A 25,702-nucleotide genomic window follows, 5' to 3' on the forward strand; every position below is an offset into this window, starting at 1 on the left:
GATTATTTGGCCCTGCCCCCTCAGTTATGGTCTATTGACTTTGAAACTCTTGCTTAGTCTTCATGTATTAGTTTGTGATTAGGTCAGTTTATGGAGAACCACTAGTGGTAAGTTAATTATGATTGGTATGCAGTTGTATAAGCATTGGCATATCTCATTTCCATGGAGATTATTTGGCCCCGTCCCCTCAGTCATGGTCTATTGACTTCTAAATTTTTGCTTAGATTTCATGTATTAGTTTGTGACTATGTCAGTTTATGGGGAACCACTAGTGGTAATTTAATGATAATTGGTATGCAGTTGTATACGCATTGGCATATCTCATTTCCATGGAGATTATTTGACCCCGTCCTCTCAGTCATGGTCTATTGACTTCTAAACTTTTGCTTAGTTTTCATGTATTAGTTTGTGATTAGGTCGGCTCATGGGAAACCACTAGTGGTAAGTCAATGATATTTGGTATGCAGTTGTATTAGCATTGGCACATCTCATTACCATGGAGATTATTTGACCCCGCCCTCTAAGTTATGGTTTATTGACTTTAAAATTTTCTTAGTTTACACGTATTAGTTTGTGTTTAGGTTTTGCGTTGTATTAGCATTGGCACATCTAATTTCCATGGAGATTGTTTAGCCATGTACCTTCAGTCATGGTTCATTGACTTTGAATATTTGCAAATCTTACATGTTAAAGTGTTGCTATTTTAATTTTGCATTTGCATTATCGAAATTACCAAAAAGCGAGACATATCTCTGTGATTACAGTTTATTTTTTTTATTACAGCAACTGTATTCCAAGAGTCTGATGGCTGATAATGTATTACAGGATTTTATCATTCAAACAACATCTTAGAAGGATATGTGCAACTGTATGAAGGAAGCCTTGGGTACAAATAGCAATTACAGCAATTACATGCAGGAGAGAACTCTTAAACATTACTAACAGACTTGTAGTCATTATATGGTTGTGGTGTATTCAAGAAATCTAAAACATATGGAATTAAATATTGTGTATATTTTTTCAACCACAAGTACTCTCAAAATATAATACAATTCAAATTCAAATTATTGTGCCAACATGACAATTACACTCTCAAAATGGAAAATGCATGTTTTAAACTGAATTTTATATAAATATTTGAAATAACAAGAATTTTTAGTTTATTGTGCAGCCAAACTTTGAGATCTTCTAATGGTATTTGTCTGTTGTTTGTCAACATTTATTTTCTTTTTGCCTTAACCTTAAGATTGGTGTTAAAATATGAAACTGAAATACATATATGAAATAAGAAGGAAATATTAATGGTTGTAAATAACAGCAAGACTTTCAATATGGTATATCAAAATATATTTCACAGAACTTTCTATTTCAGTTTATTAATACAATGAGATATGAGGTATAAATAAATCGGACAGCTACACAACAAAAACACATGAAAGGAATTAAGATGCTAACATACAGTCCTCAACAATGAACAGGTGTCTAAACAATGTCATGATCTACTTAATTAACCAGAGTCTATACAAATCAAAGAGCTGCCATCAACACCAAATTCTTTAAATATTTTTTTTTATTAGGATGAGACTTTAGACAACCACTGAAAAGGTTCCTGGCTTGAAACAGGCACATGAATATGTGGCAGGGTGAACTACTTTTTTTCTTCAAAACTTTCAAAAGAAAAATTGGCATCTTTTGCAAGTAAGACAATTTCCATAATGTGATTGGATTGTCTCATGACTGATAACCACAAAATGACTTGTACATACATATTAAAAATGAAATATACATCAGTGCATATATATTCTATAAATGAATCACCAATCCTTACATCACTTTTAAAAAAAGTATTGAGACTTGAACATAACTGAAAAAAATTCTAGGAGTGAACTAAGGTGACCTGGATATTTGCTTGCCTTCTTTGTTTTATTGCATCTTATCTCTTGCATTGGAGATATTGTGAGTTGGGAGTTGATAGATAAATATTTTTTGTATTGTTTAGGATCAAGAAAGTAAAATATAATGGAAGTACGAACACATAGTCAAGACCAAGAAGAATATTTATATATATCAAAATAGAATGTGTACTAGATTAGCATTAACTTTTCTAAAATATGCTCAAATACTGTGAATTTGTGTGATTGATGCTCAATTCACCTTAATTTCATTTTAGAAAAATTAACATGAAAGCATGATTCACGTTAGTTCACATAAAAATTTAACATCAATTGCACGAGAGTTTCATGTATAAGCTTGTTTGAGGTGAATCTTACATGAAATTTACGTGAAAAAAATTTGCCTGTGTTTGCCAGAGAAAACACATGTATAACGCATGTGTTAGAAAAATGTGTTAGAAATTGCATGTAATTCACATGAGAACTGAAATACATGTCAACAATCTTGGTAATTGGACAAATAGGAGGACATTTTGAAAAATATTTAATACAGGCACCATGCCTTTTACATGTAGTAATCACGCATGTATCACAGGTGTATTTCCTTACGCATGTAATTCACATGTGAAACGCATGATCACATGTGTGTATCATGCGTATCACATTTGTTTTCACACATGTGTCACATGCGTGGCATGAAACGTCTCTTTCACATGCGTGTGACACACATGTGAAACGCATGTGTCACGCATGTACACATGTGTGGCATTTTTGCCAGTGTATATGATGAGTTTATTCAGTATAGATAGATGCTACGATATTGAACGCAACGAATCAATCGACTCCTATTACAAATTTGACGTCAAACAACAACGGACTGCACTTGGTCCAGAAAGCTTGATACAGGCACAGATTATGGGTAGGGTTTTATGTTTTATATCGTATTGCGTAAAACTAAAACATTCTAAAAAGTAAATAGCAAAAATACCGAAATCTTCAAACCAGAAATTCCTTTACAATTGGCAAAATTAAAAGCTCAAACACATCAAACGAATCGAAAACAGCTGTAATATTCCTGACTTGGTACATGCATTTCCTTATGTAGAAAATGGTGGAATTACATGTAACCTGGTTTCAAAGTTAGCTAAATCTCTCACTTGTTTGACAGTCGCTTAAACTCCATTATATTGATAACGATGTGTTTGCAAAACAAACAGACACAATAGATAAAGCGTCAAAAATTGGGACCGGTACAGAAGGCAACATAGTGTTATAATCTTATTTATTAAAAAAACAAACAAGTATGTCAACAAAATGGAATTTAAACCCTCTATAGAAAAGGAACATTAGCAAAATTGACAAGAATACTGAAAAAAGACCATAGCACAATAACACAATATTGGGATTTATAAATACCGAGCCACTCCTAAAGGATATTATCAAAAATAAACTAAACAGTACAAGTTCAAAAATATACAAAGACAAATAAAAAGAACATTATAACACTTGATTAAAATGACAAACAACTTCAGTACCAAGAATCTATACTTCAAGACCATCATGTATTATGGGTGAAGTTGATATAGAAAATTTTGATCAAGGATTATTTACTCACAGCGGATTTTTTATCAACAAAAAGTTTATGATGAAAGATCAACCCTTGTTTCAACATTTAGCCGTCCATTTCCACACTTATGTTTTACCTGATGTTCTACCCATTGTCGCTTTACAATGCAATCTAATTAAAATATAGACCTCTGATTTCATAACTCTTATGAGGATAACGAAATCAGAGGTCTATATCTTACTTAGATTGTTTACAATGGGGTATCACGTGACTCGATAAGTGTACTCACAAATATTAATCAAAACCATGATACAGGTTCTGTCCTCTTTCCATGGAATATAAGTTTAATGCATCTTTCGGCATCAATTACATTCAAAACACTTCACTGTTAAAACTTTGCACATACCTATCATTTTTTTTTAATAAATGCATTAATATATTTGTATTACTATTTATTATGGCAAATTACAACCCTTGGTTCATCTCTTTAATGTTATATTTATCGAAGCAGCAATCCCGTCTTTTTCTCCTATCACATTTATTTCGTCGAATACGACTTATCACTAGAGAGACAGAAACAGCTGACTCTTATATAGCACATGAGATGAGTCTCAGATGACTCAATTGCCGATTGCTCTTTTGACGACAAAGGGAAGATAAGCTGCAGATTGTGACATAACTGTTAGATGCATTTAGATCTGGCTAGGCACCTGGTCCGGGGACACAGTTATCGTCCTTTGATTTTCGTTGTCTACGAATAGAGTCCCTAGTGTGGACAGTGTATAACTTGCAAATTTTTTTCATACACCTTCCAAATTTATTTCTTTATATTTTATGACTGCATTGCATGTAAAAAAAATTGGGGCATGAATTTTTAGGTAAAGTAGTGATTTGGTCCAGTTTGAAAATGTCAAAAATTATAGTATGTCTGAAGCTGTCAAACTGAATTACAGACCACCTTAACATAAAATTATCCATATTTTGAGTTAGAGCCGATAGACTTTTCTATAATTTTGATATAATTTGTCCCAAAAGTAGTACACTACACTGTAAAAATCTTATTTGGATATCGCAGGTGCGATTGTTTTTTAATTTGCGTTTTTTGTCTAAAAGAAATGCACTACGAAATAACTGTGTTCTCGGGCCACCTCTATATGGGATGTCAAAAAGATATTTAGTGTACAGTCCATTTTCATTAAAATAGTACACATTATTTTAGGGGCAATCTGAAGCCCGCCTCCGGGTGCGGGATTTTCTCGCTGTGTTGAAGATTTATTGGTGGCCTTCGGCTGTTTTCTGTTCTTTGTTCGGATTGTTGTCTCTTTGACACATTCCCCATTTACATTCTCAAAATGTTTATATGAGCGGATTAAGGACACGAACGTGGTAGAAATCATTGATTAAAGTGATGAACGTTTTATTGACCTTTCAAGTTCATATTTTCCAATTAAAATAAGGATGTACTTGTTCTTCAAGAGTTCTCCATTTTTTCAATGATAAAACTGAATTTTGATAAGTGCCGGACATTATTGTTTAAATTAACACCACTTAAAAATTGTATTTTCATTTGATATTCAAACGACAAAAATGAATTTAATATCATATGATTTCGTATATCAGGTGGGTTATTTGCGGAAATACTTTTCATTTTCTAAATCATTGTGGATATACTTCATGGCAGTTAAACCATCAATTATTTCGACATATAGAGATTGTTTTATCTATTTTACATCTACTTTTTTACAATTTATAAGGCAAAACTTGTTCAAAAATGACAATCAATATCAATCAAGAAGATTATACCCTTATTCGCATAGTATATAGTTTCAGGGACAATCGCGGATCCAGCCATTTTGAAAGGGGGTTCCAACCCCTAGAACACCAAAAAACGTTCACATAAATAAAAAAAAATCGAAAAAAGAAGGTTTCAACCCCCAGCCCCCCCCCCCCCCCCCCCCCCCCCCCCCCCCCCCCCCCCCTTGATCCGCCATTGAGGGGAGTGTGTCAATCGTGATTTAACATGTCCTGTCAAAACAAATTCAACAGTTATACATTAAATTCAAAAATTAAAGAGGTTTGTTTCAGTTTCTATCCTTTCATTTATTTCAGACTAAGGATATCAAAAAAGGTCTTTCAATATTTACTCAAATTCACAGCATTTCAGCAACCGTAGATATTTCAAATTTGTTCAAAAACAACCTATAACGCTGAATAACATTTTGATTTATTTTTAAGTTAAATTATTTTTTGGTAAACATTATATTCACTCTAATATTCAAATTCCAGCAGGGTTTGACAACTTTAGATTTTGACCCTTTGAGTGGAAATAAATACAGAGAGAGAGAGAGAGAAAATACTGCACCTTTCTTCATTTTATGAGGTGACTTTATTCTGAAATGTCCATATAATGTATACAGGAACCCTTCAACAATGAAAAAGATAACGTGTACTGTCTATAAAAAAGACAACAATAGACAATTTATATGAGGCTCTAAAACACTCAAAATGTAGACGTGTGAATTGATTTGATTGTAAAATTCAAAATGGACACAATAATTGATACGCTCAAATATTAGGACAGCCACAAGGGAGCGAATCTAACTTTGAAATTGAACCCTCTCCATTTCATTCAGGGGTACAATGAAAAGTATAATACATAAAAGAATGTACAATAAAATCAAACCAGAAAAAAAAGACTTACATCTACAATATCAGTATTAATGACAGAAAAACACAGATGCAAAGTTCTTGTAATATGTAAAGTAAAACAAATATAAAAACACCTTGTTTAGGAATAGTTACAATTAATTGAGACGCGTTCAATTACTAGATATATATAACCCATTTTGTATATTTGTAATTTCAGTCGTTATATTTCCGAGTAGCAAAATAGATTTCATACTTCATTTGCAGGTTAGGAAGATAAAATTGAGAATGGAAATGGGGAATGTGTCAAAGAGACGAAAACCCGACCAAAGAGCGGAAAACAGCCGAAGGCCACCAATGGGTCTTCAACACAACGAGAAAATCCCGCAACCGGAGGCTGGCTTCAGCTGGCCCCTAAACACAAATGTGTACTAGTTCAATGAAAAGGGACGTCACACTAAACTCCAAAACATATTTGACAACAATCAGCCCTCTCTCAGTGTTATTCTTGAAGGTGTGGAATGCTGTACTGTCTAGTATTATTTACACAATTCCTATTATCCTTTTTGTATTTTAAAATCAAGTACGCATAACCATATAAGGTAAGGGGCATCCGTCAATAAGACAGCAACCCAACGACACAAATAACCAAACAACATACAGAGAGATCAACATTCAGTCTACAACAATTATCGCCCGAGTCTTAAAAAAAAGGGGGGGGGACAAAATTATCATAGATCCGCAAACAACACCAAACTATCGGAAGTCCAACAACCCAAGGGTTGAATCGGCTTTAGAAATTAGACATCCCTTGACTTCTCCCGTCCGAGGAAAAACCCTTGTTAGAGTGGGGCGTCCGTTTAGCTGTGTAGGATGTATAAATAAAATCCACATCTGACAGGAATGCTAAACCGATGCTTCGTGAAGGGCGAGTGCCACACTCACTATGCGTTACATAACCCTTGCAGCTAAAATTTATTGGCGGGCCCGTCGATAGGCAAAATATCTGTCCCTTTCTGTTCTTAACTTGTTATCGGCCTACATATGCTTGAAAAATTTGGCACTGGACGTTAAACAAACATCAAACAAACAATCCAAATAATACAAACACCAGTGCCAAATATTTCAAGCATATGTAGGCCGATAACAAGTTAAGAACAGAAACATATTAATTAAGTAGGTTCTGCAAGTTAGGGGTCGACCGGGATGAGCTAGGGACGGGCAATTAGGACTGCCTCTGGAAATGTGGGTACTAGTATGTTAGAAAGGGACAGAAATTTTTGTAGGTATATGTAGTTATTGCAATTATTTGGATATTGATGGATTCAGATATGAATGATAACCTCATTTTGAAGGCACCACGGAGGAATTCCTTGCTTCAAAGTATGCTTCCTCACATATTTTCTATCGTTTGCATTTTTTATACTTTGAGAAAAAATGACAACTTTACATATCGAAAATGAACTAATTATGATGAATATACAGTTTACAATATACAAAAATAAGGAGATATGGTATGGATGCCAATGAGATAACTCGCAAGTAGAGTCCACATGACGTGGAGTTAAAAAAGTGTACATATGTGTGGAATATAGAAAAATGGTATTTCCTGGATACGCTCCTACCGACAATTAAACCTGTGCAATAGAAGGGCGTCTGTTTGTCTATACGGGGAGTATAAATACACCGCCAAGTCCGGTGGAATATCAACCTTAAATGCGGTGCCTAGTGTAATGATAATGTTGTGCCTACTATACGTTAAAAAAACCTCACAAAGTTTCTTTTCAGGTCTTACATGTAAGTTTCCTGTTATCAAGCAAAATCTATGCATATCATAAATATTTTATCCAGTGACAGTCGAAATTATCATCCTTTTACCAGTCCACCTACTTATCGTTAAAAAGAACCGATTATTAGATTTAATATGTCGCCTGACAGCGTCTAACGAAAATAAAGGGACCACTCTCTCGTCGTTGTCGTTGTCTGCGTACCACTTTATGTTTATCCGTAGCTCCATGGAAACGGACGGAAACAATGTCACCAAATATGTACAAAATCTACTACAAACAGAAATGTGTGTACCTTTATTTTTATCTAAGTGATCCTTTGAGTCTCCAATACCATGAAACGGGCTTTTCTTCTTATATTCCAAAACTATGCAAGTTAATTTTAGACTTTCGGAAACAAAGCAATCTGAATATTCTATAAAATGAAGTACAAATATATAGTATTAGGATGCACGTTAATACCAAAAACACTAAAATGAGTAGATAATTTGACTTTAAATTGACTTTTCTCAAAAACGTTCAACTTTAAAAATTATATTTCATTGTCACTAAAATTTCCGTTTTATTGATATTAAATTTACAGAGCTAACGAATTTATTTTTGCTGTACAAATCCTTTAAATGTATACGTTTTTTGTTGTTTTTTTTTTTTTTGCCATAGCGCTGTCCGTTTCTCCTTGACTTATATGTTTTTGGTGTCCTTTTGATATCTTCTACATCTTTTTTAAAGTCAAAGTTGCTGAACCTACATGTATTCTATATTTTTGTGTACCTCAGATTTCCGGATATTTAATTTGCTATACATATCGGAGCGTAAAAAGATACATATATAATTTTTCAATACTATTGTTATCTGTGCAAGTTGACTCAGACCTTGTGCATCTTATCAACATGTTACCTTACTGAATAAAATATTTGCCGCTTGACACTTCGTTACAAATACAGTAGTTAATCCATAATTTCCCAAACGTGTGTAATTTGTTTAGACTTTTAATTATGCACGTTCGTCAAATGTTTAATTTTTCCGGTCTTTGTTTCCGATTGATTTTGTTTTGATTGATTTATTGCTTATTTTTAAACGCTAGACACCAATATTAGAATTAGATTTGCAACTTTAATTTTTAATAATACTTTTTTTAATGTTTGATCAAAAATCATTGCAGTCAAGTTGTCATTATTTTTGTTTAACCCACAAGTTTAGGTTCAGTCTTTTACAATAAGTATTCGTAAAATCTTTCAATTGATAACACATTAAAACATATTATTTTGAACGCATGTATGGTTGGATTTTAATAAACTATGAGTTGAAAGAAAAGAACTGCTTGAATGTATTTGTCTATTTGATCTTAATCTTCGTTTGTCTCTTGTTTTATTTCATCCTGATTTTATCATGTATAACTATTTTTTCCAATTTAATTTGGTAGAAATATATAGCAAATTTTCTGACAAAAGTAATATTTGTGTTTATATCATAAGAAGAGGAAAAAACTATGACAATTACGTTTCTATTGATAACCAAGTTGATAAGAATTCCAGTCAGAATTGATCTCATAATATTTTTTTTGGAAAATACGTAGCTTTATGGGGAAAATATGACAAAAAGGGGACGAATACTCATTGTATAACTCTGTAAACGTTGTCGAAACATGATTTTGCTTCTATTTGTCTTTGTGCTACTTTGTCTGTAAGGACATTTGTTTTGTTTAGCTGATGAGAGTTTTTATATAACTTCATATGCATTCGGGCGCATTACGTTTGCGCGCATTTGGGTATTTAAAAAAATTACGTTTGCGCGCCTTTTGATAACATTTGCGCGCATTTATTTCAGAGGTAAACGGAGGTAAAATTAAAGGTAATATAATAAAAAAATATAAAAATATAAATGACTATACTTGTTAATTTTTATAATAAATATGACTATCAATTTTCAATTCCAAAAAATATGTGTTCATTTAAATAATATATATTTTATCATATTGAATTATATAACAAAATATAAAGTGATCATGATAAATCCCGTTATATCTTAAGGCATACATGTAACTTCATTGCGAATATTTCACAGTGAATAGTGTTTCAACGAAAAGTGATCGCTTTTAAATTAGTAAATAATTTAAGTAAGTTTGTATAGCTGTGTCGAGGCACAAATATAGAGTTTCGTTTGTCTGAAACAAATCGGGGGAAAATCATTAGTATATGACGGATTTACTTCCCGTATTGATAGAACACTGAAGTTAGGGGAAATTTCTTGGCGATGCACTGTTAAGGATTGAAAAGGCAGAATAAAAACTGACGATTATTCAAAAGCCATTGTAAATGATAACTGTGAACCGATAGAAGACATAACTGCTAGATCTATGAAATAAGTCCGGTGTGAATCAATGAATATAGAAGAAGAAACGTTTATTCAGAAACCCCTGAAGAGTTTGACCATTATTCTGATCAAAATTCTACTTTCAACTCCTCATTGGTGATCAGGGGACTTAGACTAACGAAAGGGGTACTTGTACTTGTAATTGAATAAATAAATAAATACGTATTCTTACCTGTGTTTACCTGAGCTTACCTGTCAGAAAAATGCGCGCAAATGTAATCAAAAGCTGCGCGCAAACGTAATGATTTTTGCGAGCAAATGTAATGGTAATGCGCGCAAACGTAATGCAGTAAAGTTGCAGCGAAAAAAGAAATTTATCGAATTCAAGTTAAGTCATTGAACACACCTTTTCAATAGTTGATACTGGTAAATTTTCAAAAGTTACTAATGTTTATTTTAGTATGAATCAAACAATATCGTTTGATTTGCACTGTTCATGATGTTTCTCTATTAAATATTTTCGGAAATACAACTGCCTAGTTATAGCGTTGGATAACATGATTCAGCAGGTTATGAGTTTTGAGCTTTCAGTAGTTTTTTTTTCAAGTTTTCTAGTGTCTTTTAACTTGTCCCTGTTTTTGATATTTATTTTACCAACAGTACAGAACTAAGTGCCTTTTTTTCCGAAATATCTTTTACAATAGTATTGATTTAAGTGACTGTTACGAAGTTCTGTTTGTACGCTCTTCACTTCTTATATTTTTGTTCCACTGATCAAGGTTCAAAGTTCTACCCTGCCCTGCGTGCATTAACTTATCCCAAATTGAATAAATTTGACTTCTTTTTTTACTTTACGGAATTGTGTTTATAGTCAGGCCGTTGATAGTCTACATTACATGTTTAACTGCTATAGACCTGAGGTGCTTTAACATGTTTAACATTAAACAAATTGTCTTTTGCTAAAAACGCTATTGTATGTTGATCTCTAGATAGTCTTAACACAAATAATGAAATATGGTATGATTGCCAATGACCCAGATATGACCAAATGACGTAGATGTAAGCAACCATATGTCACCGTACGCCCTCAATAAAGAACAAAACCCATTCTGTATAGTAAGCTTTAAAAGTCAAACGAGAAAACCAGCTGCCTAATATATGATAAAACAATAAACAAAATAAAAACAAATATGACAGACAGCAACCAACACCAACTACTGAATTATAGGCTCCTGACTTTGGACATGCACATAAAGATTCTGATGTCATTAAACATGTTTGTGAGCGCTCAATCCTAACCTAACTGGTGACAGCGATGTAACATTGTACGAAAAGTGAAGCGGGATCAATAGAAAAGTAACTGTCCTACTGATAAAGGCAATAAAATCAACATTTTTCTTTCTTCGGTAATCAAACTTATTAAAGGTAGTTTTGAAACCACTTCGATTTGTACTTTTTAAACATATTATTTGTTACACTATCGTGTAATATTGGTGAGATGAAGAACATCAATAAAAGCATCGCTGCTTTGCTACATGTATCAATGTTGTTTTTATGGGCGTGTAGTGATTTGAATCCAAATGTTACAACATATCCTTTCTTTTTATATTATTGATTAATCTGTTTTCACCAAATGGAATGTAGTCCATTGTTTGTTATTCATCTTTGACCCTTCATGGGTCTGGACGTAATTGGAGAAGATTATCTAGAAAAACATCAACATTGCAATATTTTGTTTATTTGCACCAATTTGAGATCAGGTACTTTCAAAAACAATCTCAATTCTTTCTAAAATAAAAAGAAAACATAACTAATTTGAAGATATTTTTATTCAGAAGAAAACAATTGTGAGAAATACATGACACTAAATCTGCAGGAAACTACTTGCATACAAAATACAAGATGTGCATGTAGTTTACACAATATAATATAGTAAGTTAACTTTAATTGAAATGAACCATGTATGAACCTCGATGCAAAAAAAGAAGAAAAAAGGAGATGTGGAATGATTGCCAATGAGACAGCTATCACCAATGATGTAAACAAAACTGCATGCCATCGTACGGCTTGCACTAATTACCGAAATTTATTCCGTAGTTAGTCATAACGGACCCCAGAAGACAAGCAAAAAAGGGGAGAAGATTTCAATGATATTTATCCAAATAATTCAGTCGGTACCTGCCAATCCCTGCAATCGCTCCATCAACGCCTAAATGTCGAATTTAAGGTCGGTACAGTAAATGGCTATGTCACAAACTTTGGTAAAATTTGACAAACAACTTTGGCTCGTTAAACTATATTTGAAAATCGAAAAAAAATAATGTATTTATCTCTTTTATTTTCTGAAATATTACTGAATTGATGCACATTTGTTTAGAAAACACATGAAATCTGCGAAACACCTTCTAAAATTTGTCTGAAAATCATCAAACCTCCTATAACCAATTCATATATTAAAAAAAAAGATAAATTGTTGATACATAAATTTCTGATGAAAATAATTATAGGGCCACCGAATTTGTTTTTAAGGTATATACATAATTCAAAGTGGTGTTCTGGGTGAAATAATACTACAAAACGTTGAAATTAGCGTAACGTCATTACGTTGTAAGGCGAAAAACGTCGATGTCTGACATTTTCCACTACCCACTAGGTAACAGATAATTACTCAATCAATCATTCGGAGTTACCTCGGGATTAACCGATCTCAATAAATCCAGCTACTATCTGATTGTGGCCCCTTCTCCCGGAGGGCACGAATTGAAATCCAGGATATGCGACACGTTTTTATTGTATAAAAAATTCAGGCTTGCGGGTGCGGGTGCGGGAATTTCTCGCTGCATTGAAGACCTGTTGGTGGCCTTCTGCTGTTGTCTGTTCTGTGGTCGGGTTGTTGTCTCTTTGACACATTCCCCATTTCCATTCTCAATTTTATCTCGAAGTGGGAAAAAAGATTATGGGTAGATCTGAGTTTTTCGAGTTATTCAAAAGAGAGAGAAAAGCAATATCACTTGTAAATGCGTGTCCCGCTCTCGATGAAACATACGAGCAATTGTGGCAATGGTGTAACTATAAATACGTGACATAACGAGCTGCTGTATGATAATTAGTTTTATAAAAATGTAATTGAGTGTTGTCTGTGCAATTCATGTAAATTCATATATACAAACATTTATACACTGCTCTTACCATAAGTTAGTTGTATATACAATAAAAAAGTAAGATGAAACCACGAGCTATAAACAAATGCATTAAAAACAATCATACGTAGAAATAAGACAGACAACATAATGCCCCCCCCCCCCCCCCCCCCAAAAAAAAAACAAAACAAAAAACAACAACAAACAAAACAAAAAAAAAACAACATACAAAAATATACTGTACACGTATACCTAACAACAAAATTATTTTCATTTACCTGTGTTTAAAGTTATTGCAAATGGATGGTATTTTTGTTCGAGCATATTGTTTTTCTTAAATTGTTTAACATTTCTTACCAATATAACATGTTACTTTTATTATTCTTCCCTTAGTTTATTTATTTTGTATTCAAAATTATTTATTTTGTAAAAATATTTCCTTTCTCTATTGGTACTGTACAGGTATACCTAACAACAAAATTATTTTCATTTACCTGTGTTTAAAGTTATTGCAAATGGATGGTATTTTTGTTCGAGCATATTGTTTTTTTTTTCTTTAATTGTTTAACATTTCTTACCGATATAACATGTTACTTTTATTATTCTTCTCTTAGTTTAATTATTTTGTATTTACATTGTGTCATAGGTCAAATTTATTTGTTCAGTGTATGTTCAATGGTGTTAATATGTCCTTTGATTGAGTTAAGCTATTTCAGTTGATATTTTATAGTGTGTCTTTCTATGTTGTGATGTTACACTATTATTTCAGAAAAAGGGTGAAGGTTTGGTACCATTAAAACGTTTAAACCCGCTGCATTTGTTTGCACCTGTCCTAAGTCAGGAATCTGATGTTCAGTAGTTGTCGTTTGTTGATGTGGTTCATAAGTGTTTCTCGTTTCTCGTTTTTTATATAGATTAGACCGTTGGTTTTCCCGTTTAAATGGTTTTACACTAGTAATTTTTTGGGGCCCTTTTTAGCTTATTGTTCGGTGTGAGCCAAGGCTCCGTGTTGAAGACCGTACTGTGACCTATAATGGTTTACTTGTATAAATTTTGACTTGGATGGAGAGTTGTCTCATTGGCACTCATACCACATCTTCTTATATTTATTTAATACTATGAAACATACACAGTCCCTGAACACGTTTTGAACTCTACAAAAAAGGATGAAAGATACTCAGGAGGCAACCAAAATTCTTTAGTCGAATAGAAACCGACAACAACAGACGAATAAAAAACGAGTAAGCAGTTTCTTCTTCGTTATTTGATTTTGTTGAACGAGGAATACTGCTTTCTCAAAAGTTGCTAAGACAGGGCTATGAATCAATCAAATTAAGGTCATCACTCAAGAAATTTTACGGTCGCCATCATGAGCTGATTGGCCATTATGACAAAAGTGTGTCAGAAATCATATCTGATATTCTTCCTCAGTCATTTAATCTCTTAACAATAATAATAAAAGAGAACAAAGAGACAAACAAACAAGCATAAGAAAGCTAGGAAACAAAAATAACAATATGAAATAAAAAAGAATAAGAAATTAAAACACACAAACAACTGTCCAAAAATAACAAGTAAAATAAAAAAAAAAATATGAAGTTAACTTGACCAAAAACTGTGAATGGTGGTAGGCGTTGAACTACTTACATGAATTCATACGAAGATAACAATTACAATGTATTTAATACTTTTTAATTACCGAAGGGTTATCAGGTACTGACTCACTAGTGGCAAATAATGTTATGTTTAGTCAAAGTCGAAGATTGACATAATCTGTTGAATTATTTGTTTGTTCGTCAATTTCTGATGTTTCCCTGTCACTATCAGCTTCCGCACATGGATTCATTATAAGACTATATTGATGAGTATCTTGGTTGTCATGTATTACTATTTGGTACGGGTTTTCGTATACGTCACCGACATTTAAACCCACTGATGTCGTGACATTTGATTCCAATTTAGATTCACCACTACTTGATGAACATGTTGACGTTGCGTTTCTATTCGTCAAATGTTTGTCATGGTGTTTTCTTGTTTGGAATGAATATAAAGACTCGTCTGCTGGAGCGGCTGGTTCGTTACGGGTGCTTTTGTCGCCGTGACCGATATCCTCAATAGATATCGTAGGCGAAACATCGAGTGTAGCTTCTAAAACATTATTTTGTTGCACTGCATTAACTTGAGATTCGTGATCTGATACTCTCGAATACACATCTGTTTCAGTTGTACAATTCATTGCAAGTGGGTTGTTAATATTGGTTGTGGAAAATGCATCTTGAAGATTAAGGTTTGTTGGGGTTTGCTGAATAGGTCCTCGTTGATCAGTAGCTAACCGCCGAAAGCCAGCAGCTTCATAAGAAATTGATCCTATTTCATCGTAAGTGTTATAATGCAACGGCTCTTCTATATTTACTCGCCTTGTTCTAAATCTCTTTCTGATACTAAAACAGATGTGAATTGCGATTATGTAGACCAATAAACAGGCGATAATGCTACTACTTGTTATCAGTAGGTATCCATGCTTCCCTTTGATTTTATTGGATTCTAAATTAAACAAAAATATATACAGAAAATGTTTTCCCAAAAATATATTGGGATATTCTTCTGCAGAATAATTGTTATTTAATGTTAATTTAATATATTTAATTGCAATAAAGTGTTAACTTGTGCGTTTTAAAACAAATACTTTTCTTTTAGTTTCCTTTTTAAGGTGTATAAAAAGATTAAAGACATACTGTAAATCTCATCTTCTGTTAGAACATCATTGGAACTTCATAACTTTTTTGACAAAAACTTGCAAACGATTCTAACAAGTTGTCTAATTACACTTCTTTTGCAATGATGACCTTAGATAAGTAATGTTTTTTTTTTAAAGCTTTTAAGACATTGGTGACTTAAGGGAACATAAGGTTATACAAGTATTTGGATGGTGATGTTTCTTTGGCACCATCTTACTGTGTTTATATATCACAAATCGTTCGCTATGCCCGTGTCTGCTGTGGCGTTTTGGATTTTAATGACTTATAGTTGTTAATTTCTGTATCATTTGGTCTCTTGTGAAGAGTTGTCTCATTTGCAATCATACCACATCTTCTTTATTATATTCAAGTGAAAATTAATCAGAAATTAACAGATTGTAAACATGATAAATCGCTGAGAATATTTTGGTCGGGTTGCTGTCTCTTTGACGCACTCCCCGTTTCTGGATCCATTCTCAATTTCACTATTGATAAATGTTGTCTAATTTTGAAGGCATTATTTTAGAGTTTTTGTGGAAAGTGTGGAAATCTTAACTGGTCACATTGATGTCAAAACCTTACAAACGATTTAACAGAACGATGATTTTCATTTTACTGCCTACACAAATGTTTTTAATATAAAAAACATCAAGGATATTATAAGAAGCTCAAATGACAGAAAACATGATATGGTGAATTGCAAAATTGTCCGTTTACTTCAAAAATTGTGTGTTTAAAAATTTTGAAATTGAAAAAAAATTAAGGTTTCAACTCCTTCAGGCAAAGTTGGCCTTAAATGGATTTGGCTATTATTTTTTTAGGTTTTTTTTGGTCATATATTTCGGTTCCTATAAATCCTTGGCTTTCAAATATTTGGCTTTGAGCGTTCTTGGTGAAGGTAAATCCCGAAATGCGCTTCGGACGCATGCAATTTATATAACTGTTGTTTTCATTTTTTACAACTTATTATTCAAATACATACACAACAATATCGATATTATCTGCAGAATTCTTCAATTGAAAAAATTGATGCAATGAAACATATTTATTAACAAAATGGCTCATTTAAATTATCACTCACGAAGTTTAGAACTTAGGCTATTTTGGCGACTTTTGGTCTACGTTTTGAAAGACTTGAAATTTACTGATCAAATCGGTTCTGTAATTATATTTTTAACGGACAAATAGTCGCTGACAAAAGGACAAAACTAATCACCTAATGCTTGTCAATTCAGCGGACATAAAATTTCTTATGACGTGATTTGACTGAATATATGTTTTCTGTGCACGTCTATCTGTGGTGTTCAGATGCACAATGGGTGAAGGTACAATACGGCTCAATAAAAATATGAGAGAACGAAAATACACTCTATAGAAAGTCAAATAAAACAAATTACATAAAACCTTCAACAGATTAATACAGATGTTACCAAATGATCTTATAATTGTACTGAAATAATGTAGTGAGTAATGAGTTGAAATTTAACTTTAAGTGTGTAACTGAAAGAGCCAATAAATTGAAATCATTTATCACATAATTAGCATAATCAGTCAAAATTATATTACCAACTGCTATGACTTCGAACTTATAGGAAGTGACTCCAAGTTCATTCGTTGCCCATATCTTATACACACGGAAGTCAATACTGCTTACAATGTTTGTTTGAATAGTAATGTTATAGCGCATGATGTGCCCTTTGTTTCCAAAAGCCGTATACGGCACAGTTGAATTTGCCAACTTGAATTCAAGTTTTATTTTGTTTTGCTTATGATCAGTATCGACGCCTTCTATCCATATATCCTTTATTGTAGGGTCACTGTACAGGAGAAATGTTAGTGTTAAAGGTTCATCAAGTTCGCCATGCTTAACATTTCTGTTTTCAGGTACAAATATTGGCGCACCTGTAATCAATGGTAGACGCTTAAGTTTTAATTCAAGAATGAAAAACTAAACTAATAATACTATAATTGTAATGATATTGATAACAATAGGATAAAGGAACGACAAATTGAAACGTTGATAATAATATCCACAAAATACATTGAATATCTAAATTTTCTGATTAGAAATAAGGTTTATACAATGATTCGTCACAATAATAAATACAAAGAAATAAATATCGCTTTATGTCATGTATGTGCATAGAGTTTTGCATTACAATAATAAAATACAATGTGAATAAAGTAAATATTAGCAGAAAATGTTGGTGAATTTTATATTACGTTTATATACTGCCATATGAATTGAATATTTTTACATATGGTTAAACAGAAAGCCGATACATTTCATTCATCTTATAAACAATGTTTTTTGTTTACAAATGATTACGTGAAACAAGCCGTATATATTGATACAACTTCAATATAGCTCAGATGTTATGCTTAACTCATTTCAATCTATTTAGTGCCATATTGGTTTTGAATAAGTAGTATGTGCATTCATATGAATTACTGGTCAGCTCTAGGAACACCTTATAAATTGCATTATTCTGCATTTTTTTTGGATTAATGTTGCTACGTGTATCGAAACTATTTTGTTCGTTCTGTACTGGTTCTGTTCTTCAACTTGAATAAATCTCCTCTTAGTATTAAGGAACTGCCAACTTTCTGGTTAAAATGAATTGAGACGACAGTTGTTTATCGATGTTAAAATCTTGCAAACCGCGTAGGAAGAGTGAAATCAATGTAAGACACAGAAATTGATGAAACTGTGTATGAATGAAATAAAACTTTTGACCTAAGCACTTTTCTCGATTTATATCTCGGGGACTGTTAGCCCCGAGGATATCATCAGCCCAGTTTTTGGTGATTCAGCACAAACGTACTTAAGAAATTATTTTAAAAAAAATATGTTCCAACTCACTCAGACAGAGTTAAACTTTCGATGGATTTAGTTATTCACTTATATCCGTTTAATTAGTGATGATTATGATTCATGAAGATTGATTTTCAATTTCTCATCTTCATTATAAAAGCACAATCCCAAAATGTTTAAAGACAAGAACATATAAAAATAAAAGAGGCAGAAAATATTAAGGGGACATTCAAAACTCACAATAAAAATAAATCAGATAACTCAATGCAAATAAAAAAAACGAAACATGACGAAAAGTTGAAGAAATTACAAAATACCACATAGAATGAGCAACACGAGTCCTGCCGAAAATATATTTATAAGTTTGTGAAAACGCTGTTTAACCGAATGGATAAAAAAATAATTGCCAAATCATACTAAGGACAACCTTGCCTAAGGGATATGGAACCATAGTTTCTTAAAGATTTTAAAATTATCAACGTGGAATCAGAGAGAGGTATGCTATGAATATGTATATATGAGTACTGCTTTCTGAGCTGATGATACTTTTGGAAATTAGCAGTCCGCCAGCATTGATAATCAAAATCATTTTCCAAAATACGTAAAAACAAAACTTTAGACAACAAAGACATGACGGATGGAAAAATATTTGAGAAGCTGTATGCCAAAGAGTGATATAACACGAATAGACGAAACAATCTTCGGCCATTGTGATCCTTGACAGTTTGGAATCTGTGTAAAGATTTTTTTCTTATTTATTGAAGTTTAGTACTTCTTTCATGGTAATGCAAGTTGTGTTCCTTTAGAGCAATCAGGTAACGTTTACCACATTTCATTCAGCAACATGATGATATGATCATTTACGGGCATTTATTATGTACTAAATTCTAATCGTAACATCCTGATATTGGCCCTTATATAGTCGTACAGTATTTGAATAGAAAATGAAAGGATATGGAGTAAAAATTGCACACAATACATAGAAAATTATCTATGAACAGGGCTTTTATTCCTGTTCTTCATCTTGACAGTTGATGTAGGGTCTTCAACAATGAACGAATCATTCATATCCTACAACAAGGTCAAGACGGCCCCTAGCGTCGACTTAAGCGGTACTATTGATAAAAATAAACTGTTCTTACCTGTAGCCCTGATGTTGAAACTGAAGGAATCTTCCCCTAGTTCATTACTTGCCCATATTCTGTACATTTCATATTCAGTGCTAAACATTTTGAATTCAAATACTATCTTTTCGCCCTTGATATTTGCATTGCTTTCAAAATCTGTGTACTTCAGATTTATTTCAGACATACCAAAATCATGGATTGTTTCGTTTTTTGTGTAACCCGAAGCGACACCTTCAATCCATATTTGTTCCGCCATTGGATTAGAGTATAGAACAAATGTCACTGTGATAGCTTTATACAGTTCGGCAAACTTTATATTTCCGTTCTCCCTGGCAAACACAGGTGGACCTGTAAACAGATTTTGAAGTGTTTTGCAGTATTTACTTAAAATTCATCTTTTAGATGGTGACTTTCCCTTGTCACCATCTTATAGTGTTTATATATCTCAACTTGTTCCATTCACTCGTGTAAGTAACAACGTATTTGATTTTAATGAAAGAAATCTCTGTATTACTAAAAAATTATTACACCAGGGTTTTCGATATCACAAGCTAGTCAAAACATTTACTTCATTTTATCATCGGTACAAGGACATCATTTCGTAAATATAATTCAACATGCAGACATCTTTTACGTTGAGGTATTTCACATCCAATCTTTTATGGGAATAATCTTTACAAAGCAAAAAAATGTCGGCATTCACCTCAAAAGCTAACCAAACCTTTAAACAGACTTATTCAGAAGGGATATAGTTACGATACTGTTCTCAGGTTAATAAAGAAGGCATATTTTGGTGTTAATATTGATTCACTCATAGGGTCTTTGCATTGGAAATAAACACATTTATTCTAAAACCAGTTGTTGGCATGATACGGGTTATGTTCTTCTCGTATATTTTATGATGGTATGATACAAAACCCCCAACGGGATGGATTGTGCTTGATTTCATATGACGAAGACATAATCTTTCAATCAGTTTTATTGAGGTCTGGAGCTGGCATGTCAGTAACTGCTAGTAGTCCTTTGTCATTTTGCTTAGTTTATTCTGTTACCTATTCTGACATCGGACTCGGACTTCTTTAAAACTGATTTTTACTGTGCGTATTGCTGTGTGTTTGATTTTTCTACATTGGGGAGGGTTGAGATCTCACAAAACATGTTTAACCCGCCGCATTTTTGCGCCTGTCCCAAGTCAAGAGCCTTTGTTAGTCTTGTATGTTTTTTTTTCAATTTTAGTTCATTTATATGTTTTTGAGTTTAGTATGACGTCCATTTTCCCTGAACTAGTACACATTTTTGTTTAGGGGCCAGCTGAAGTCCGCCTCCGGGGGCGGGGTTTTTGTGCTGTGTTGAAGACCCATTGGTGGATTTCGACTCTTTCTTTACTCTTCGGTCGGGTTGTTGTCTCTTTGACACATTCCCCATTTCCATTCTCAATTTTATCTACCAAAACATTCATATTTCAAATGTACATCAATATTGCAACATGAAATACGCGTCATTACCATGAGTCATAGTGGCAAATTATGCTATGAAGCACCTGAATATATTTAATGAAAATATCATTCTTACAACTGTTGATAATTGATAATGTGGATAATTGTGTTAATAAGGTAGATCGAAGATATGACATATACCGCCATATTGTATTATTACTAACAGATAACACCCATCAAATATACAAAACATTAGAAAGGAATGCATGTCATTTGTAACACTTTCATCATTTCTTGAGCATTATGTGATTTATCTTATTTCGATCAATATTCAAACAAATACAGAATATTTTTGGTTTCATTCAACATTGTCTTATCTGGTTTGACTCTGCGAAGTAAGGTGTGAAAATTAATTATTTTCTTTTAAGTAAAGGAATGAACGGTAAATTTTATCTTTTTGTAGATAGAACAAAAATACGGTAAGCACAATTTTTATTATTGTTATCCTTTTGTCTACCTTAAGACCTGCCTTGGAAATTGCATCTTCGTTTCATACAAAGTTAAAAAAAAAAGGAGGAGAAATTGCTGGAATGTTTCAAACAAATTCCGACATGAAACATTATTATAATAAAAAAGTACAAGAAAAAATTACGCCTCAATTAATCACCTTTATAATTTTTTTATTGCATTGCCGTTATCTTGATGTGATTCATGGCGATATAAAAATTGAGGACCTTTCGATCTTATTTTTTACAATTTTTTTTTTTTTTTTGCTGGTCAATATCAGGTACCTTTAATTCAATTGTTCGTCGGTGACATTACTCTATGGAACCTGAATTGCTCATTGCTGATGGTAACATGCAAATGATTTGTTGAAGTATTAAATTCTTCAGACCACGTCATACATTGGTTAATATATATAATTTTCTTATAATCCATAATAAAAAATCTTTTTACTTTTATTTTGTAGTCGTCTTACCTTGGTAAATGAAATATTCAGAACTTTTTTGCAACATGCTACCATTCACATCAAGTATAGTATTGCTTACAGCGCAGACATAGCGTCCATTTATCTGATATTGATATGGAATGGTTTGCAGAATCAATGTTCCATTTTGAAATCCGTCAATAAAACGAACATGGTCACCCTCTTCTGATTGATGCTCCCAGATGTGAAATGTGTACTTATCAGGGAAACCATCAGCAGCTAAACAGTCAATGCTATTTTCTCTCAAGATGACAGTAACATTCGGTGCATCTTCATTAAAAATCAAAGCAGAACTAAATAAATGTTAGTCTTAAAAAGAACGTTTGATCTTAGCATTACCTGGAAAGTTTGAGCCTAAACACTATAAGTTTTTACAATAGTCAAAGTTATTTTTCAGATATTGTCTAGTAGTAACGTCAGTGCTGGTCAGACATATGGCTTGCGGTGATTCCATTTTTGCCCATTAAAATACATGAAAGAATTAGCATGTCCATTATTCTTCAAGAATATACACAATTTAAACAGAACAAATATAGAACGTGGCAATACAAATTCATTAGTCGAAGAGTCATAACCAAATCTATTGCTAAAGAAAGAAACCAATACGACAATAAAAGTATTTGTTAACACACTGATACACAAAATATTTAGGGTAAATGAACACATAAACAAGACAGAGGAGGTGTGTTGCATTCCCTTTTAAAATATTTACACTCGTCGCTTTAAACCTGACAGGAAAAAAACATTAACAAAAATACCGAACTCCAAAGCAAATCCAAAAAGGAGAAGTCTATACCAACTGACAAAATCAAACGCTATCAATTAACGGAACATGCTAAAAACTACTGTCATATTCTTGAACTGTTACAGGCATTTTCCGAAAACAAAATGGTGGGTTGAACCTGGTTTGATAGCTATCTAAACCTCTCACTTCATGACAGTTGGTTTGCGTTCCGTTATATCGATATAATTGACTAAGCAACAAAAACAAATAGGAATAGGAACAAGGATAGGTCTTTTTTGGTGACAGGTCATACAGAATTCTAACGGAATCAAATTGAACATATACTTATGCTTTTATAGCACGACATAGAACGGTATGTGTCCGTTTAGCGTTCGATCAGTGTACTTCGAATTTTGATTTATGAACCAATGGTTTAAAACATTTATTGTTAGCAGTTATCCAGCATAATGATATCTACATATGAAAAGTCAATTCAAAATCCGGATATCTGATCAACAAGGAAATATATGTATCATGTACAGATGCTCCTAGAATGTTAAAAAAGCTAAAAATGATAAATTAACTGTCTTTGTCGTCCAGTTGCAACTCTTCATAATGATAAAGGTGAAGTAAGTAGGAATAGATTGAAAAGTCGGGGGGCAAACTTCTGTAAGTAACAGAAAAATATTTATAGTCATGATAGTCTTATAGTCTGAAAGTTGGTCAGTTTCCTCTTTCAATTTCAGTAATTTACTATATTGACTTTATATAAGGGGGGAGGGAGGTCTTTGTTTTTTCTCAAGTTTCGTGACATTTTTTCCGCGGAAAAGCAGATCATTTTTCAACAATTTCTAGCGAATGTATTCAGAATAATTATGTTATCTCTACTGTATTGCAATACATTTTTCTTAAACAAATGAGAATCATGATATAATATTATAGCCCCGAACCCGCTTTTAATTGCGTTGCTGTCCCTTTATACATTGCTATAGAAATTAAGAATATTTGGTAAGTTGATAGTATAAAAGGTATATATGCGTGATATATACATGTAGATGTTTAAAAAACCACGAAAAGACACAAAGAAAGGTCGAAATCGTAATGTACATGTCACACGACAAAGGTCATAGTGCGATTTCCAATACGGTGTGAATCAGCAAGATTTTATACTTTTGTTTTCCAAATTTCTGAATCTGAATGTGATAAAATTTGGTTTGTTTTAAAAAAAGGTTTGCATAGTTAATTTGACCATACTTAATTTCCCTTTATTTTCGCGATAAATTAACAAAACTTCACATTATTTGTGTCGAAAGTTACACTGCGCATTAACGACTTTTCTGGTACTTATATTTCAATCTAATAAATGGAGGGAAGAATTGTTCTGCCTTAATCTTTTACAGGGTATTGAAGATTGAATTTGTGAAGTAAAACACCAATTGGCAGCAACATACGATTACTATCATATTAATTAATTGCAGTTTGCATTTTAATCGAACTAAATAATAACCTTACTTCGTTTTAACCAGTTACGCCAAGAATGATGATTGTCTTTGGTTCAAATTTGCAAAGTAATTTTAGAGAAGACATTTTCTTGGAGGAATTAAACGATACCATATTTTCCTGGAAATGGTTGAAAACTTAAATGTATTATCTGAGATTGTCCATATTTTCGACATGCTAATTACTTTTCAATTTCCTGGTGGTCTAATAACCCCTCGGGTATCAAAAGCTTAGTAGTCAATGCGTCGGCACTGGCTTGATTTATAACAACCATTTTAAACTCCCCGTTTATTTAGTAAGAAATATTAAGAAACTAAGTTTATTACGAAACTATATTATTACTTCCACTGGTACCTCTGCTGGTTAACTGTTAGTCCCGAGGGTATCACCAGCCGAGTATCCAGTACTTCGGTATTGGCATGAAAATATAGATTTTGTTATTAACATTTGCTGTTCAAATTTTGGAGATCATTTGTATTAAGGAATATATCTCCCTCATTCAAAGCTCTGATTTCTTGCCCGATTTTGGTTATACCTTTTTGTCCTTTTTGTTAATAATAAACTATTCTTTTTATTAATAAGCTTTGAATTTTCAAGTATTTTTGCTTTGAGAATCACTGAAGAGGCATTTATTGCCAGAATACGCATCTTGTGCAGAAACGTTGGTACCGTTAATGTTATTTCAAACTCCCTCAGAAAAAGTTTACTTCAGATGAAATTGTCGAATTTTTTTTAGTCCATTTTGTTATATATCTCCTATGATTTTCTTCAAATTTAAACATCCCTGGTTATAAATGTTAATGTTTGAGCGTTCCTAATGATGTGAAATCCAGAAAAGCTCTTTAGACGTATTACACTGATGCAATGTTATTTTCCTTATATTCAGGCTATATACTTGACGTGGACTTTTTTCAGCTTTGCTCTACTACGGATTTTTATTGCATTTATATATGACAGTTGTTTTTCATTTTTTGATGTGCTTGTGCTTTTGATTTCGCTATTTGATAAAGGACTTTCTGTTTTGAATTT

The 25,702-nt window shown here is 32.7% G+C and overlaps 1 protein-coding gene across 1 annotated transcript; it reads right to left on the reverse strand.

Annotated features, from left to right (window-relative positions):
• Nucleotides 1–13,594: 13,594 nt before the first annotated feature.
• On the reverse strand, nucleotides 13,595–20,362 carry LOC127704698 (uncharacterized). Its single transcript, XM_052208836.1, has 3 exons — nucleotides 20,041–20,362; nucleotides 17,650–17,985; nucleotides 13,595–15,889 (listed from the first exon to the last, which is right to left on the reverse strand). Exons 1-3 carry the CDS (start codon nucleotides 20,279–20,281, stop codon nucleotides 15,096–15,098), a joined length of 1,371 nt encoding a protein of 456 aa, XP_052064796.1. The 5' UTR covers nucleotides 20,282–20,362; the 3' UTR covers nucleotides 13,595–15,095.
• Between the last annotated feature and the right edge of the window lie 5,340 nt (nucleotides 20,363–25,702).

Source organism: Mytilus californianus, unplaced genomic scaffold (assembly GCF_021869535.1).
Source record: "Mytilus californianus isolate M0D057914Y unplaced genomic scaffold, xbMytCali1.0.p SCAF_6, whole genome shotgun sequence".
Taxonomy (NCBI): domain Eukaryota; kingdom Metazoa; phylum Mollusca; class Bivalvia; order Mytilida; family Mytilidae; genus Mytilus; species Mytilus californianus.